This window comes from Notamacropus eugenii, chromosome 7 (assembly GCF_028372415.1).
Source record: "Notamacropus eugenii isolate mMacEug1 chromosome 7, mMacEug1.pri_v2, whole genome shotgun sequence".
NCBI classification, from domain to species: Eukaryota; Metazoa; Chordata; class Mammalia; order Diprotodontia; family Macropodidae; genus Notamacropus; species Notamacropus eugenii.
In genome coordinates this window covers 169,649,372-169,667,712 of record NC_092878.1, presented here as the reverse complement: position 1 = coordinate 169,667,712, position 18,341 = coordinate 169,649,372, and the positions used below count along the sequence as shown (strand labels likewise).

General features: G+C 39.0%; 1 protein-coding gene across 2 annotated transcripts in view; it reads right to left on the bottom strand.

The window, feature by feature from the left end:
• Nucleotides 1–1,258: 1,258 nt before the first annotated feature.
• Nucleotides 1,259–18,341, bottom strand: part of MSR1 (macrophage scavenger receptor 1) — a 79,837-nt gene continuing 62,754 nt past the window's right edge. For both annotated transcript variants that reach the window (XM_072625680.1, XM_072625681.1), the window contains 2 exons: nt 15,787–15,981; nt 1,259–8,614 (listed from right to left, as the gene is read on the bottom strand). In XM_072625680.1, coding sequence (XP_072481781.1) covers nt 8,481–8,614; nt 15,787–15,981 — 329 coding nt within the window. In that variant the 3' untranslated portion in view covers nt 1,259–8,480. The remainder of the gene's footprint in view (nt 8,615–15,786; nt 15,982–18,341) is intronic.

Below are 18,341 nucleotides of genomic sequence, written 5' to 3'. Positions count from 1 at the left end.
TGAGCATCATTCCAGGTTCCATCAGACATGAGTGTTGGTCTAGTCCCACACTGACTTTATTAACTTGGAGTCAGTTTATGTCTTGTCCTATTAACTCCACTTTCTTCACTTAGTATCACTTCATACACATCTTGTGTCTCTGAATTCCTTGTGGTCTGACAACATTCCGTTATGTTTGTACATTACAATTTGTTTATCCATTCCTCAGTCATAAGGTGTGTATTTGGTATCCAGTTCTCTGTTATTGACATATTCTGTTATTATGAAGTTACAAATACTAGTAATGTATTTTTTCCATATGATTCTTTTTTTCCGCTGCAAATAACCTAATCTATTAGTGGGTCAAAAGGCATGAACAATTCAGTATTCCTTCCTCTGTAATTATAAATCATTTATACTTTAGACCAATTTATAACTACATGAAATAAATTAGCATGTCTGACTTCCCACAGCCTTACAGACATTTCATTTCTCCATATTTTACTAACTGTTCCAATCATATTGATATGAGACAACATCAGAGCACTTCTACTTCACGTCTCTCTGATTATTAGTGAACCATTTCCACATGGTTATTGGATTTGCATCATGCCTTTTATTCATGTTCTTGGACTGTTATTTGGAAAGGATTTTTAATCTTGTGGATTTTGGCTTTTTCCTTATACTTTTATGATCTCAAATTTTTACAAGCAAAGTTTAAGGCAAAGTTTTTCCTCAATTCATTTCTCTTATTCTAATTTCTAGATGTATTGATTTTATTTCTGTAAAAAAATCTACATAATTGAAATGGCTTCATTATCATTTGTAACATCTTCAATTCCATGACTGGCTAGAAATTCTTACTAGAAGAAATTCTGGCTAGAAAGGAACGGTCTTCCATTCTTTTCTGGTTTTTAATAATCACTTTTATACTTGGATTGTTTACGCATTATTTTATTGGAATTTTATGACATGATACATGTCTACGCATGTTTTTTATTCCAGATTTTCCAGCATTTCTTTTTGGTTTAGGTTTTTTAAAAATTTCCTTTTCATTTTATTCAGAATTATTTCCACATTCCCTTTCATTCCTCATTCTAATTCTTACCTCTAGCTGGATTCAATGTTGGTTTGTCCAGAGGACTTCTATAATAGAAAGACCAGACTCAGGTTTGTCCTCTGTTAGTTTTAGGTTTCAGGGCCCACTGGTCGTACAGCAGGTACCACAATCAGATTTACTTAGCCATAGTATAGAAGAATGAGTCATTTTCTGAAGCAATCAAGTTTCATGGACAGCTTTATTATCTTTTAAACAAAACAAAAACTAGCCTAACCTACATGGCATAGGGAAAGGAAAGCCCTGAAAGATAGTGGTGCTAATCTTTGTGACCAGGAGACCTCACATTAATAACAGACAATTTATCAGGCAAAATCCATTGTCATATTGTATTATCAAACAATTTAGTCACTTAAAAATATGATAATAATAGTAGGACTTATGTACCACTTTAATATTTGCAAATCATTCGTGTGTGTGTGTGTGTGTATGTATGTGCATGCGTATTCTTAATCTCAAAGTCTTTTAGTTACATTTCAGAGGATCCACGTCTATAAACTTTGATGGAAATATTTTCCCCAGCACAAAGGTTCTAGCCCCATAATTACACCCAGAATCCAAGTAAAGAGAAGAGTGGGCAAAAGTTAGAGCACCATGGTCATGAGGCACAGAGGCAGGGAATGAATACATGTGCAAGGTGGCTGAGTCTTTTCTCTCTCTAAGCATCCTTTTCTTCTCTTGTCTTCTCTTCTCCACGTAGGGTCTGCGTGGAGTTCCTTTTCTGCTTCTTACTGTAGTCAGATGAGGTAATCACTCCATTCTTTAGTGAGATTTTCTTTGTCTTCCATGATATTCTTGACTTTTTATTCCTCTTTATGACTTTTAAAAAATTTTGTCCAATTGTAAAAAAAAAATTACTTTGTAATTTAGTTAGCATAATTTTGTTTTATATTATTGGCACAACCCAGACATGAACACTGACTACCACTCCAATTTTTAAGTCTTCCTTTACTTCCATAAGATAACTTTTGATATATTCATATGAATTATATATAGTTCAAATATCTGATAGTTGATACATTTTTCTATTATATCACATCAAAACTTTACTTTTATCTCTTCTGCCGAAGGGCATGCACTGGGAAAATCAGATAACCAGGACCTGAACTCAGGTCATCTGACTCCGAATCTGCTACTTTGATTTTGGGGAAAATTTTTTTTCCAAAATGCTGATTATTTTGTAGGCTTATCTTGCATCCTGTTACTTTGCTAAATTATTGATTATCTTTATTATTATTTTATTGATTATATAGAATTCTTGAAATCATTCAATCATCTTCAAATGCAGGTAATTTCATCTTCTCTTTGCTTGTGCTTGTTCTCCTAAGTTACTTTTCCTGCCTTTTTACTCTACTTGGTCCTTAGAGTGTTAAATAAAATAACAGTAGAGACAGTGATTATGATTTTATTACCCTTGATTTCACTGGGAAGGCTTCCAATGTTTCTCCATTGCAGATAATCCTAACTCGAGCTTTTCAAGAACCCTTTGGTTATATCCGTTAGGTACTGCCATGGAACATACATAGCAGAGCAGTCCCTTCTTTTACTCTTCCATTCCAACAGGAAAAATGGTGAAAGAGGAGATTAACTGTCCCAGACCAAGTTATTGACATGCTTTGGGTGGGGGAGAAGAATCTTTCCTTTGGTCACTGCTTCTTCCCTGTCCCTTTCTCTTCAGGCCAGAGGTGGAAGTCTCCTACTCTCTGACTATCCACACACAACTAACTAAAATGATGAGATTGTTTCTAGATCAGGAGCAAGATAGATCTTGCTTAACATGGATCACTTTCTCTGCTATTGTAGAGACAAAAAAAAATGTTAATAAAATAATAGCACTTGAGAGGCTCCAGCTAGGAAATATTCCTAATGATTGGTCAGAGATTTAGATATGCTCTATTTAAATTCTGTGTGTTTTCCAGTCAGCCATTCTCTTCCTCCATTTCGGTTTTGCAGAGGACAGGCTCATTATATGGATATGCAATGTACAACATTCATAATAGATTATGGATCTGTAATGGGAAAGTTCTTTTAAATATACAAACTCAATCAAAAGTTGTAAAAAACTGAAAAGTAAACTTAGCAGTAAAATTCCTACCACTTGCATGTGGAGATAAAACATAGGGGAAAGGGTAATTTTAAGCATGCTGCCAAGTCCAATAACTTCCTCTAAAGGATTCCTTTAAAAGGCAGAATGGCAAGCAAGGGAAATTCCAGCCACATCAACATCCATTATCCATTCAAATGCCAAGGCTTTAAAGTGCTACATTCTGGATAGACTCACTCTTGTGAGTCTCTTGCAAGTACTTCAGTCTCTCTTCTCTGACTCCTCTCTCAGCTCCAGATAGGTTCCCACTCCTTCCCCTCAATGCGGAGTGATGCAAAAAGCTCCCATCTCTTTGGGAATATCCTTTGTCCTTCTGCACCATCACTTCCCTCAATTGTCATAGCCTCAGGCTTCCCTAAGGCTGTGAAGATCATATTATGTCATCATTTACCTTGATGATTCAATCCCTAATAGCCATGAAGGTGATCCAAGTCTACTGCTACATGATCATATTAAAGAATTTTTTTCTTCATTACTAAGGGTTTGTTTTTAAGTATTTTTAATATAAAATGCCCATGGTATTTGGTTGAGAGCTCTCCTCCTTAATCTAGAAGGCAAGTGAGTTTTATTGAGTTTTTGGTTATTTATCTAAGTTATATTAAATTCTTCCTAATGTTGATAAGACATTGTAGACAGATGGCAGAAGACTCCATACAAATTACTTCTCCTTTTATTTTTAAACAATAAATTTACTTTTTGTTTTTAACATTCTTTTAAAATTTTGTTCCAAATTCTCTCCCTCCACTCCCATTCCTCTCTTCCCACTGAGAAGGAAAGCAAAAGGGTATTATATACATGTTAAATCATATGGAACATATTTCGATGTTAGCCATATCACAAAAAAGCAATGAAACAATAAAGCAAAAATTTATACCTAAATTTGAGTTTAGATTTCGTCCGTTTTCTCTCTGGGCAGGGACAGTATTTTTCATCATGAGTCCTTTGGAATTATCTTGGATCATTGTGTTGATCAGAGTACCCTACTCCTTCACAATTGATTATTATTACATAATTATTACAACAACATTATTATAATATTACAACACAGTTGATCGTCATTACAACATTGCTACCAGTGCCCAATGATGTGCTGATCCTTCTCACTTTACTTTGAATCAGTTCATATAACTCTTCCCATGTCTTTCTGAAATTACTTCACTCATCATTTCTTATGATGCAATAGTACTCCACCACAATCTTATGCCATAACTTCTTCAGTTATTTCCCAATTGACAAATATCCCCTCCATTTCCAATTATTTATCACCACAAAAAGAACTGCTATAAATATATTTGAATATAGATACTTTTCCTCTTTCTTTGATCTCTTTGGGATACAGACCCAGTGGTGGTATGTACAGTTTTATATAACTTTGGGGATAGTTCCAAATTGTTCTCTTGAATTATTGGACTAGTTCATAACTCCACCAACAGTTTATTAGATATTTTCCCTCAACTTCTCTGGCATTTGTCATTTCTGATAGATGTGATGTGGTATCCCAGGATTGATTTAACTTATATTTCTCTAATCAATAGTAATTTAGAGCATTTTTATGTGACTACAGTTTTGATTTCTTCTTCTGAAAGCTGTCTGTTCAAATCCTTTGACCACATATCAATAAGGGAATGGATCTTATTTTTTACAAATTTAACTCATTTCCCTCTATATTTATCAGAGAAACATTAAAAATTGTGATATTACTTTTTAGCAAAATGTAGTTTCCTTCATTATCTCTTTCAGTTAGGTCAGTTTTAGCTTTTGCTTTTGCTTTCTGTGAGGTCATAATTAATACTCCTGCCTTTTTTTCACTTCAACTAAAACATAATGGATTCTGTTCCAGTCTTTTAATTCCATGTGTCTTTCTGTTTCAAGTATGTCTCTTGTAAGCAGCATATTGTTGGATTTTGATTTCTAATATATTCCATCATCCCCTTCCATTTTATAGGTGAGTTTATCCCATTCACATTCACAGTTAAGATTCTGTGTATTTCTCTCCATTGTGTTTTCTTCTGTTTATCTTCTCTTTTTATTCTGTACCTCTTCAAAAGTTTATTTTGCCTTTGACCACTGCCTCTACTGATCTGCCCTCTCCCTTATTATCCACTTCACATTTCTTAACCCTTTCCCTTCCTATTTCCCTATCAAATCAAATTTCTAACTGAATGTGTGTATGTGTATATGTATATGTATATGTATATATATATACATATATATATATATTCTTCTCTCTTAGAACCAATTCCAGTGAGAGTGAGGTTCAAATATTGTCAGCCCCCCATTTCCCCTCCATTATAAAAGCATTTCCTTGCATGCCTTTTTTCCATAAGAAAAATTTCTCCCTTCTACCTCTCCATTCCCCGTTCTCCCAGAGTATACCTCTTTGTCACCCTTTATTTTATTTTGAGATCATTCCAATATAATTGACTCATATACTAAGATATTGGGGGCAGTTTTCCGTGATAATTTCTTGATCGTGGCTTTCACATAATCAAAATTCTTAGATTATCTCTCATCAATCTATTTTCTAGATAAGCTTTTTTAATGATGAACTATTTCACATTTTCTTCTATTTTTCATTTTTATTTCATCTTTATCATCTCTTCATGTTTCATGGAATCATTAGATCTCACTTGCCCCCATTTTAATTTTTGAGGAATTATTTTTTTCAGTGAGCTTTTATACCTTTTTGTACCATTTAACTTATTCTGCTTTTTAAGGAGTTCTTTTCTTCAGTGAATTTTTGTACCTTTCTTACCATTAGGTAGATTTTTAAAGTGTCATTTCCTTCTTTTTTGTGCCTTTTTTTTTTTTTACCAAGCCATTAATTCTCTTTTCATCATTTTTGTGAATCATTCTCATTTCTTTCCCCATTTTCCCCACATCATTTTTGTAATGTTAATGAGAGTTGCTTGAATTGGGGAGGCTTGCTTTGTAAGAAGACAAAGATCTTCCCTGCCTATTAATAGGCCTCAGGTGAAGTCCATTAAGGGAAACTTGTTAAGGGGAGATTTGCTATCTTGAAGGCTTCCACACCTTTTGTTAATTAGGCACTGAAGCACAAGAGTTGTGATGTTTTATGGCTCTGAAAAGTGTATATATACTCTGAAATGAGTTTTTGCTTTGGTAGTCTACTCTTTGGAAGAAGGGTTGTGTGCCAGATGAGACTCTGAGTAGTTGTTAAGGAGGCCCCCCACACTGGTTTTGAAAACTCAGATGTTGGTACTTTGCTCTCTGGTAACTATATATGTATATATGTACTGGTCAGACAATTGGATCTGTCTGTTGATCTGTGATGTATGTATTGCTTATGGTCAGACAGAAGCCCTGTTGGTCTTTATTTCTCTGCTTGTATTTTCTCTGTTGGTATATATGATTAAAGAAGATTGTTGACCCCTCAAAAGATGATTTCCTTTTAGAAAAGCATATTTAAGAACCTGTGCCAGCAGGTCATCCTGGATGTGTGTCAGGGTGCTTGCTGATACAACTTTTATCTCTTTAATTTCTCCAGAAATTCTTGTTAGACTTGGATCCAATTAGCATTTTTCTTTGAGGTTTTGGTTGTGGTTGTTTTCAGTTTGTTGTCATCTTCTGAGTTTGTGTTTTGTTCTTCCTTGCCTCCACAGGTAGTTTTTTATGGTCAAGTTATTTTTTCCCCATTTGTTTATTTTCCCAACCTATCTCTTGACTTTAAAGCATGTGGTGAAGTTGGGCTCTACTCTTCTGGGAATAAAATCTCTATGCCAAGCTTTACGCTTTATGCTGCTGTTTTCAGAGATACTTCTAGGGGTCTGCAAGTTTTTGGTGCTTCCAAGGTGGTGTGATGTGGGGAGAGATATGGTCACCATTATCCTGGTCTGTACTTTATCCAGTAAGGGTCCCTGGTCTCCTGCAGCTATAAGCACTAATGTTCCTTTGGGTCTTGAATTGTGACTAGGTAGCAGTTGCAGGTACTAGTGTTTCTCTATGTTGGAACAGTGACCAGGGCTCCTATTCCCTTGTGACTGACTACAAGTGATCCTCTCTGCCCTGGAAATGTGATGCAGAGCTGCTTATGGACAATAGAGTTGCCTGTCAGTGCCAACTGTACCAAGTGTCAACAAAGGGTCACCTGTAATCTCATTTTGACCAATTGTCCAGTTTCCTTACCATCTCTGGGCTGAAATCTCCCAGAGCTGCTGTTGGTGCTGTCACCTTGTGTATACATTTTGGCCAGACCTCCACCCTGGTGTCACAGATCTCTCTTATTGACTTCCTATATTGTCTGGTCTGGAAAATGTCTCCCTCTGATCTTTTGTTGACTCTGCCACTCCAAACTTTGATTTGAGGAGTTCTTTTAAAGTCCTTTGGAGGAGAATGTTGGGAGAATTCATCTGGATTACTCCTTGTATTCCACTAACTTGGCTTTGCTCCTTTTCTTTTTAGGATGAATGACTGGGAAGATTTATTGGAATGGGCATGACCAAAGCTCATCTTAATCTCTTGACCATTCAGGGCAGCAAAACTGGGATAGTTGGTTGGAAGAAAGGCCATTAGGGTATGATCCAGCAAAAAGAGACTTAAGTTTGTAATTCAAGGTCTTGGATGCCAGTCCTGGATCTGACACTTAGTTGGTATTTTCATGGATGACTCAGTTACTCTCCTTGTGCTTCATTTTCCTGATGCATAAGGTGGAGATAACAATTCTCACAAAACCTGTTGTGAACAAAGGTCTTTAACAGTGCTCCAAAGTACTTGAGAAATGATAAGGACTCTTTATAAACTAGATTCTGGTAATAATGTCCATCAGCTGGACTAATGAGTCACTTAGTCACCTAACACTTATTAAGTACCTACTATGTGCCAAGCATTATGCTAATTGCTGAGGGTACAAAGGCAAAAAATAATCCCTCCCCTAAGGGGTTCATATTTGACTTAAATATTTACTGAATGCCTGAGTCTTCAGGCTCCTATCTTTGGTAATAGGGATTGAAAAGTAAAATCAAATCAGACCCTGCCTAGAAGGAACTTTCATTCGCTATTCAACCAGAAGAGTCAAATTTACATGCCCTTCAAAATATAGGTGATTCCCTTTAAATTATAGGGTCATAGAGCAGTGCCAGGATGTTAAAAGGAACCAATGGCAAATGACAAAACCATCTAACAGGACTCTCCAGGGAAAACCGTTGATCTCTTGTACTTCTCTGGAATGTGACATTGGTGAGAGGTTTTCATATCCAATTGGAAAACAGGAGTACCTTTGAAGGAGGTCCTTGTGCTTACTTTAGGAAGAAGAGGATCATGTCATACCTTGCAGGTGACCCCAGCATCCTCACTGTGGTTGCAGTTGTTCACACCCCAACCTTTGAACACGCACTGCTCGAGAGATAGTTCTTTTCCAAAGCAGAGAACTTCATTCATCCATATAACACCAGTACCTGGGAGGGTCCAAAAAAAAAAAAAAAACTGAATCAGAAAAAAAGTAAGTCAGCAGGTCATCCTTGAAAGAAGCAAAAGCAGTCAAGAGTATTTATGCCAAGTGCCACTAGCTCACTCATGTGTGTGTGTGTGCATGCATGCGTGTGTGTATGACACACAGACACACGGAGAAGCAGAGAAAGTGATAGAGACAGAAATAGAAACTGAGAGATGAAAATATCCTATGACCCTCCATCTCCATTTTTTATTCTCTTCACAAAGACAATTATTTGAGAAATATTTACTTGAACTCAGGAGGAGAGACCTAGGAATTACAACTCAGTGGGGTTCCAGGGACAGAGGGATAGTCTAGGTTGAGGAGGTGATGGGATATTCCTGGGTGGGGAGGCCTCAGGTGCTGAGGTATTAGAACTACAGTGATGCCTTCACATCTCGAGTTTCCCATCACAGTATCAATATATTGCAGGTTGGCATAAGAAATGGGACTTTTGTAGAAGCTGCAGACGATAGAAAAAGGCCAGCAGATAACACAGAAAAAAGTTTAGAAATGCATAAGATATAGGTATGATATTGAGTAATGTCAACATATTTTATCTTTTAACACCATAATAATTCAGGTTTCTTCTCTGGTATGAAGGAAGGGCTAAAATTTTTTCCAGATCATGGGGGAGCTGGCCCCAAACCTTCATGATGTGAAAGTATAGCTGTACATTTATCTCACAAAACAAATTTGGTAGAACATTTTTTTCTAATTTTGAGTGCAATTTGTGTAGTATAACCACTATTTTCTAAAAGTTTGATATAATTAACATGTAAACTTTTTTGGAACAGGGTGTTTCTGCTCACCATTATAATTCCTTTACAGTTAATAGGACTTCTTTTCACAAAATTTGACTTCTAAAATTTCATGTGTCATATTCTGTTACCTTGAGCATCTTGTATTTTATACATATTCCTCTATTTCTTCTAAAACCTTTTCTTGGTGAAGATTAGGTTCTGATAATTTTTTTTATTACATATCTGTTTTGATTTTCTTTGTCTATTAATTTTTTTGGTGATTTGATTTTTCTCTTTTAATTAGATTATCTAATGGCCTTATCATTTTTTTTTACCATTTTCAAAGAATATGCTTTTAATTTTTGTTGGTTCTATAGTCATTTTGTTTTCAATTTATCTATTCTCTAGTTTTCAACATATCTTTTTCTGTGATTATTTTAAGCTGATTCATTTATCAATTTCAGGATTATAAAACTCCACACATAGTGCTTAATCCTGTTTTTCTTTTCTTTTTAAGTTTTATTTATTTTATTCTGAATTTGAGATAAAAAAGTATTTCCATGATGTAGAATGGAAAAAAGGATAATTGTACATGAAACTGAAAAATCTGTTAAGAAGAACTTGCAAATCCTTTTAAATATCTAATAAAGTTTATCATGTAAATTTATGTTTTCCCTTTTGTGTTTCCTCTCCCACCCCACCCTAGAAATGGCCACTATTGGATAGATAGATAGATAGATAGATAGATAGATAGATAGATAGATAGATAGATAGATGATAGATAGATAGGTAGGTAGATAGATAGATATAGATATGTAAAATTATTCTACACATACTTCTATTTATCAGTTCTTTCTCTGGATGTAGATAGTATCTTTCTTCATGTGTACTTTATAGTTAATTTGGGTATTTGTAGTTGTCAAAATAATTTGTCAAAGTTTTTATTTTGGGGGTGGGGGGGTTGGTGAAGCAGTGGGGATTAAGGGACTCGTCCAAGGTCACACAGCTAGTAAGTATCACCTTTCTGAGGCTGGATTTGAACTCAGGTCCTCCTGACTCCAGGGCGGGTGCTCTAGTGCATTGTGCCACCTAGCTGCCCCTTCAAAGTTCTTAAACCACTCTTGTTGCTACTGCATCCAGCCTTCTCTTGGTCTTGCTCATTTCACTCTTCGTTAGTTCATGAAGGTCTCTCCATGCTTCTCTAGGATCATCAGGCTCATCGCTTGTTACAGCATGGGAGCGTCCATCACAATTATGTGCCACAACTTAGCCAGCCCTTCTACAATTGCACCAGCACCAAGCACGATGCCTGACATGAATAAGTACTTGTTGACTGACTGACATTTTAGTCCAAAGTTTAAGATTCCCAAGGAAAATATCTACCCCAAGGTGAAATGTCATTCTTCTGCCTTGAACACCATCTGCTCCAACCCAAGAAGCCATGAGGAGCAGGACCCAAGGCTGTGGATAATGCCTAAACTAGTTAAACAGGCCTTGCAAATCCCTGAGTTGGCAGTCTGGTTTATTTATTCAATTCGGCTTTCACTGCCGCTTTCAGTCTATTGTTATTCTTGAATCTTTGCCCTTGAGCTTGTTTAATTATGCACCACAAGCCATTGGAAGCAGCCCTAAGCTTAGAACACTATTTCTGATTTGCATATTTCCAATGATCTTTGTTTTCTCCACAGGGGCTGTCTCTCCTCATCTATGTCAACAAGTTCATGACTAAAGTGGCCAGAGCCTTCTTCACCCACTGGTAGCTAGCCAGGTGATGATAAGCGTCTTTGTCCAAAGCTGGGCAGACCTCAAACTATAGGCACCCTGTCTGTATTTGGACCAATAATTGAACTTTTTCCCACTGGACAGGACCTGCTAGAAATTTTCCTCTATCAATCTAGCCCTTGAGAGCTCATGGTCTCCACTCGGGCCAAATAGGACTCAAGTATGCAAATTTCATTGATTAAGTGTGTACCACCAATGTGATTCCCACAGCAGCCGTTATGGATATGCATGTGTATTTCCAGGGTAAATTCACAAAATATAAACTCGCTTTCTCAAAAATGAAACCAAGATGTTTATTCAGTTACCAGAAAGTCAATTCCATCATAGTAACAAGGAAGTTCCTACACATTAACAATAAGAGAGCATGGCCATCCCCAAGCCTTCCCTCTGTCAGGACTCCTCACAAACTCCCCTAGACAAAATCGCTCCCTCTCTCACTCTCCTAGCTGCTCTGCTCTGCCTCACTCTCTCTAGCTTTGCCCTTCCTGCTCTACCCATTCAGCAAGCGCCTCCCACCATGGACCCCATGTGACTCAAGCTGTGGGCTAGGCCAAAGCTCAAGGCTTGGGCCTATTAAAGGGCAGGGAAGATCTTTAAATTCCTTTAAATTTCCTTATCACTACAAAGTGTTTCTTCAAATGATGCAGACAGGAACCACAGAGAAATCGCCCAACATACTGGGGTCTTCCTTGATTTCTCTTGACGTGAGGGGAGCAGGGTGTCCAATGGTGTTATCCACTGGTTACCTCGTCTATGACTACGTGATCTAGCCCTCTTCAGTTTCACTCATGCATTTCTTTGTTGACATCCTTTATACAACCTTTTCAAATGTTCTTGTCTGAAATGTGTTTTAGACTCTTCATGCCCACCATGAACCACTCCATTACCCTTAGGGTGAAAATCAGTTTTAATTCTTTGGAGTTTGTGGTGTTGTCTGACTCAAAGCTATATACTAACACTGGAAGGATCTTTATATTAAGAAGAAAAGATGTTTCAAGAAGTTTAGGGTCATAATAACAATCAGGATGATACAAACTGCTACCATCTGTGTAAAGGGAAGCTGGGTGGCACAGTGCATACAGCAGTGACCCTGGGGTCAGGAAGACTCATGTGCTGGAGTTCAAATGTGGCCTCAGACACTTTCTAGCTGTGTGACCCTGGGCAAGTAAGTCATTTAACCCTCTGTGCCTCAATTTCCTCATTTGTAAAATGAGCTAGAAAAGGAAATGGCAAACCACTCCAGATCTTTGCCAAATGGGGTCATGAAAAGTTAGATACAACTGATGTGACTGAATAACGGCATGTATATGGCACTTTAACACACTAATTATTTCATTTGGTCTTCTCAACAACTCCTGAAACCGGTGTTGTACCTTTTCCATTTTACAGGTGAGGAAACAGAGAAGAATAATGCTTAAGCGACTATTTCATGAATTTTCACCCTCAGATTTCTTCAAGATGACTTTGCTTGGCTGAGTCTCTCTCCAAAGAGTCCACAAACAAATATGTATACTAAGCCAAGGGAATCCCTTAGCTGCTACATCCCTGTATTAGGGTGCTGCTTTAGCAAACACTTCAGGGTTTACCTGGCCTGCATCATTACAATCCATCCAAGTCCCTTCTCTGGTCACCCAGAGCTTCTTAGGGCTTGCCTTGCCCAGCTCCTCAATCTGTCTCATGCCACCCTCTCCCCTAACCCCCATATTGAATCAAGTGTCAAGTCATGTTATATTTCCCTCCACCATGTTTTCTCACATATACTCTCTTTTCTCCTCTGGTGCTCCCATCCTGGTGCGGGCTCTGATCAGTCATCTCCTACCTGGACTATTACAATAGCTGTTTTTGGGTCTGCCTGCCTCAAGTCTTTCCGCACTCCAGCTCAACCTCCATTTAGCTGTCAGTGGCCTTCCTAAAGCATAATTGTGACCATTTCACACACCGCACCCTCCTTCAACAGCTCCAGTGACTATCACTTCCAGAATCAAATAGCATATTCCTGTTTCTCTTTTAAGATTCTTCTTATTTTTTCCAGTCATCTGACACCTTGCTCCCTTGGTGTACTCTTTGATCTAGTGAGATCGGCCTTTTGTTGTTCCCAGAACAGGTCATTCTATCACCCAGTTCTCCTTTTAAGGGGCCATCTCCTATGCCTGGAATATTCTCCTTCCTCTTTTCCATTCTCTGGCTTCCTCCAAAGTCCCCGTCACGGTCCTACCTGCTGCAACAAACTTTTCCTGCCCTCTTTCATCTCTCTCCTTTATTTGTCCTAAGACAATCCTCAGTTTATCCTGCCCATATATTGTTTGTATATAACTGTTTACATGTTGTCTTGCCATTAGACTGTGAGGTCGCTGAAGGTAAGCATTGTCTTTTGCCTTTTCTTTCTATTCTCAATGCTTTGCATAGATGTCAGCCAATAGAAGCCCTCAATAAATGCTGTTTGACTGACTCATTGAGGAGGCTCTGCATGTTTCAGGGTTCAATGCTATCAGTATAATGCTATCCACAAATAGGAGCACCTAAAGGATCTCACCCTCTGTGGATAATCCCTCCTTTACCTGCACTGCCTTGGGTTTCCTCCTTAACTGTGGCAAACATGTCAGCAAACATTATTCCCCCAGTTTTATGCTTTGTCTGATGTCAAACATTGGGTGGGGTGGGAGGGAGAGCATCACACAATATTATTTCCATTATTTCATGTTTTGAAGAACTTTGTTGGATGTTCTATCTGGATGGGAAGCACCTTGTTGGGCAAAGTCTTTCCACCAATGGTTTTCTCTGCTGAATCATATTTTAAACTCCAAAGCCCAATGCAATCTTGCATTTTCTCCATCTTTCAGCTATTTCTGTGACAGCAAAGATTAGCTTTCTGTGGAATATGACTTTGGAAAGCCAGCTACTTCCTTTTGAAGACTCTAAATTAAGTCACTATTTAATCTGATACCCAGTAACTTCAGCTCTAAAGGAGAAGGCAAGGATTGTGAACAAAATATGTTGGAAAATAGTGAATCAGGAAGTAAGGAATGAGAGGCTAGAACATACAGACCACAAAGAAGAATCCTGCCTAAACACGGTGCATACTTTCCTCAAGAATGTAAATAGAAGATGCAGGACACATCAAGCACCAAGTATTTATTACATATATTTATTACATACCCACAAAGATACACACCCCAACACAGAAATGAGTTATACTTTAACCCTCAAGAAATGATTCTTTACTGAAATGGCAATCATTCCTGAATCATCCATCAGTTCCTGGCAATCAGTAGTCAGATCACTTACTTGTTAGAGAACAGACTGAAAAAAAATTATTACGAAGCTAGAAGAAGAAAAAATAAGAATGAGAAAAAGATGGAGCTAGAGTGACTCCGGGCAGTGCAGATCTCTTTGAATCCAGGAAGGCAGTGGGAGCAGATGACAATGGAAGTGACCATAGAAAAAAAGGTGGGGGCCACATGATGCCCTCTGCTGACCCTGTGGTGAATGTCAGAACTCAGTGTTTCTGAACGCTGTTTGTGTGTTTGTCAGGAGGAGAGCTCACCTGGATGGAAAATCTTACATCACACAGAAGTAAATGGACTCACTGCTCAGATATGGAGAGGATGAAACATCCAACAGTTGTTTGTCAGGGGATTAAGCAGGAGAAGGAGGCACCTGCATCTCCCCTCTCTGCCTGCTGTCAGTCATTAAGAACTATTCTCCTTTAAGATGGAGCTGGTTGGAATCAGGGGTGTGCTGAAGCCAGAGAGTGGCTGGTTCAGTTTTCATTGTGAGCATTTACACCTCCAAAATGTGTGTTCGTCCTTTGTTGCCGAAGAAGACTATGCCATCAGAGAAATGATGACATGACTTGCACTTTATTTTGAGTGAGGGAGGGCTGTGCAGGCACTAAGCCTCACTTCTCCTCCAGAGCCATCTAAATCCAGTGACCAGATATTCATCAGGATACTGGAGATGACCCAGGATGAGGCAATTGGGATTAAGTAATTTGCCCAAGGTCACACAGCTAGTGAGTATCAAGTGTCTGAGTGACATTTGAACTCAGGTCCTCCTGACTTCTGCACTGGTGCTCTATCCTCTACACCACCTAGATGCCCAACCTCCAAAATAGCCAATGCCACAAGGTAGGACTTGTTTTATTGTTTTGTTAATTGCCTAGACTTAAGAAAATGGTGAGAAAAAGAATAACACAGATTCAAATGAAAAGTATGGCCTGCTTACTTTTTCCCCTGGAGAATCAGTTGTTACCTTCACTCATTTATATCTGTGTACCCATTGTCTATCATACATCTATCAGTTTGTCTCTTTTAGTTTATTTCTTCCTCTCTGTCTCTCTCTCTGCCTCTGTCTCTGTCTTTGTCTCTGTCTCTCTGTTTGTCTCTGTCTCTCTGTCTCTCTGTCTGTCTCTGTCTCTCTGTCTCTCTGTCTGTCTCTGTCTCTCTGTCTCTCTGTCTCCCTCCCTCCCTCCCTCTCTCTCTCTCTCTCTCTCTCTCTCTCTCTCTCTCTCTCTCTCTCTCTCTCTCTCTCTCTCTCCCCCTCCCTCCCTCCCCCCCAATCTCAATCTCACTATCTAATCTGCTAATTGTAACAACTCCTGTAAATGGCTTACCTCTTCCGAAGAAGGCATCCGTATGCACCTTTTCAACCCCAGGGTAGCCCAAACTCTTACAGACAACCAGTCCATTTCGCAACTCCCAACGGTCATCACAGACAGTGCCCCAGTGGCCATCATGAAAAATCTCTACTCGGCCCTCATTGGGCTGGCTGCCACCCACAAGTCGGACAGTTTTGATTGGAGTTGTAGCTATGAGAAAGAAAATCTCCATTAGACATCTGCAGTTTACTTGGTACAAGAGCAAATATTTTAGCCAAATTCATTGGTTTCTTATTGGGATGTGGACACTAAATTTGCAAATGTCCTCATTCTGGGCAAAGTTTGAACTGTAAACTGTGATTGATTAGAGACTGTTCAATTGCACAATTAATTTCCTTTTCTTTGACAGTTTAAAGAATCATAAACAAAATAATTTTCCAGCACAGGATGAAAATGAAATTAAAAACAGAAACAAAAACTCGAGGACTCTCCATGAAGAAGGAGAGCGATTGAGTTAAGTTTCCAAGAAGATGCTCTTTCTTTCTGTGTGCATGTCTGTCTCTGTCTTCTCTCCCTCCCCCCCATGAAAACTATGGCAGGTGAAACATGAAATGACTGAGGAAACAAAGGTTTGAACTCCTAAACTTATCCATTTCTTACATAATGAATACTAATTGTATAACAAACAGAGACCAGATCTCCTCAACTTGGGCACTGGACCCAAATACAAGGGGAAACCTACCTTTATGTATTAAAAATAATCAATGAGACCACCTAAGTAAAAGAAAACAATGAACCTGGAGAACCAGGGCTGGGCTTTAACAACACAATAAAGTTTTCTCCCAGTTCCCACAGATGGATACAGTTCTCTCACAGCAATGGGACTGGACCCATAATTGAATAGAAACCAAGCTAACTCCAGACTGAGTCACAAGATGGAGTCAGTGAGGTTCACTTAATTCTCACTGCTGCTTTCTGTTTTAGTCCCCTCAAAGTCTTCCTGTTCCCCAAGTGGACTGTTGACTAAGTGGTCCCCATAGCTCCATCCCCACCCTTTGTTATGAATTGTTTACCCATCACATCACTGAGTGAATATTGTCCCAAGACATTCTCTGATTAGTGTTCTCCCCTGCTCAAAATTCTTCATTTCTATGGTAGTGGTGTTCAGCCATGTAATCATGTTTGGCTGTTGGAACCCTATGGATCATACAGGGTCTCCTTGGCACGGACACTGGAGTCGTTTGCCATTTCCTTCTCTAGCGGATTAAGGCAAACAGATGTTAAGTGACTTGCCTACGGTCACCCAGCTAGGGAGTGCCTGAGGTTGGATGTGAACTCAGGTCTTCCTGAGCCACTGAGCTACCTTATTACCATTTTGTGTAAACTCTTAATCCTTTCATTCATTCAACAAACATTTATTAAGCATCTACTCTGTACCAGGGTTGTGCTAAGTGCTAGGGACACAAAAAGAGGGAAAAAAGAGCCCCTGCCTTTGAGAAGAGCTTACCACTCAAGGCCCTCCTTCCACAGCAGGACTCCTCCATGCTTTTATGTGGATGTCTAGGGGCAACTCAATGGCACAATGGATACCATGCTGGACTTGGAATTAGGGAAATTCAAGTTCAAATCCAGTCTCAGATATGAACTAACTGTGTTGCCCTAAGTCAATCACAACCTTTGTTTGCCTCAGTTTCCTCATCGGTAAAGTGGAGATAAGAAGGCACCTACCACCTGAGGCTGTAGTGAGGATAAAATGAGATGCCTATAAAGAACTTTGCAAACCTTTAAGCCCTCTCTAAATGCTAGGTATTGTGGTTATGGATGGGAGGCAAAGTAGTTTATCTAGATCTGCCCTAGATCCAAGGTTGCTCCACACGCTGAAAACCAGGGTCCCAGCAGGGAGCTTGAGTGCCCAGTCAGAGGTAGAGGCTAGCATGTGGGAGCGGAGAAGCTTGAGGATGGGCCAAGGCTTCTTGAATAATTGAATTGGCTCACTCCAGAGTAGCAGAAGTCTTCCCTGGGTACAACCCACAATGGCTTTCTCCCAAGTGTCTTGCTGGAAGAGGGATCCATTTCCCATGAGCAATACAAGATTCTTTGAATACTTTAAGAAAGCACTTCACACAAGGGGCTATAATTATCAATCCAACTGTCTACCATCCAGAAGTCTTTTGGGGGAAGGATTACAGGTTTTTACATAAGATTGTGTAAAAGTGTTCCAGCCTTTGGAAACAGGGATTCCATGAATAGCAAGAATTCCTGTTCTTCAAGAAGTTGTGGTCTTCTCAAGGTGGTCACTGTCTCCACTGACTTGGATGGTGGTCTCTGTGCACCTCCTTATTAGAAGGTCCCTTCTTTGGCCTCTGGCTGGCAGCCCTTTTGGCATTCTCAGGGCAGGCCCGCTGTCATCTGAACCAAGCATGAGCTGGAGGACTCCATTGTGGCAGGGTCAGCTGGAACAGAATGTTTCTGCACTGGCACAGTTTTCTAGAGCCTTTGATCACAGCTTTGTTCTGGTTGATGAAAACATGTATTTTACATAAAAGGTTAAACCCAAAGCATGAGAATCA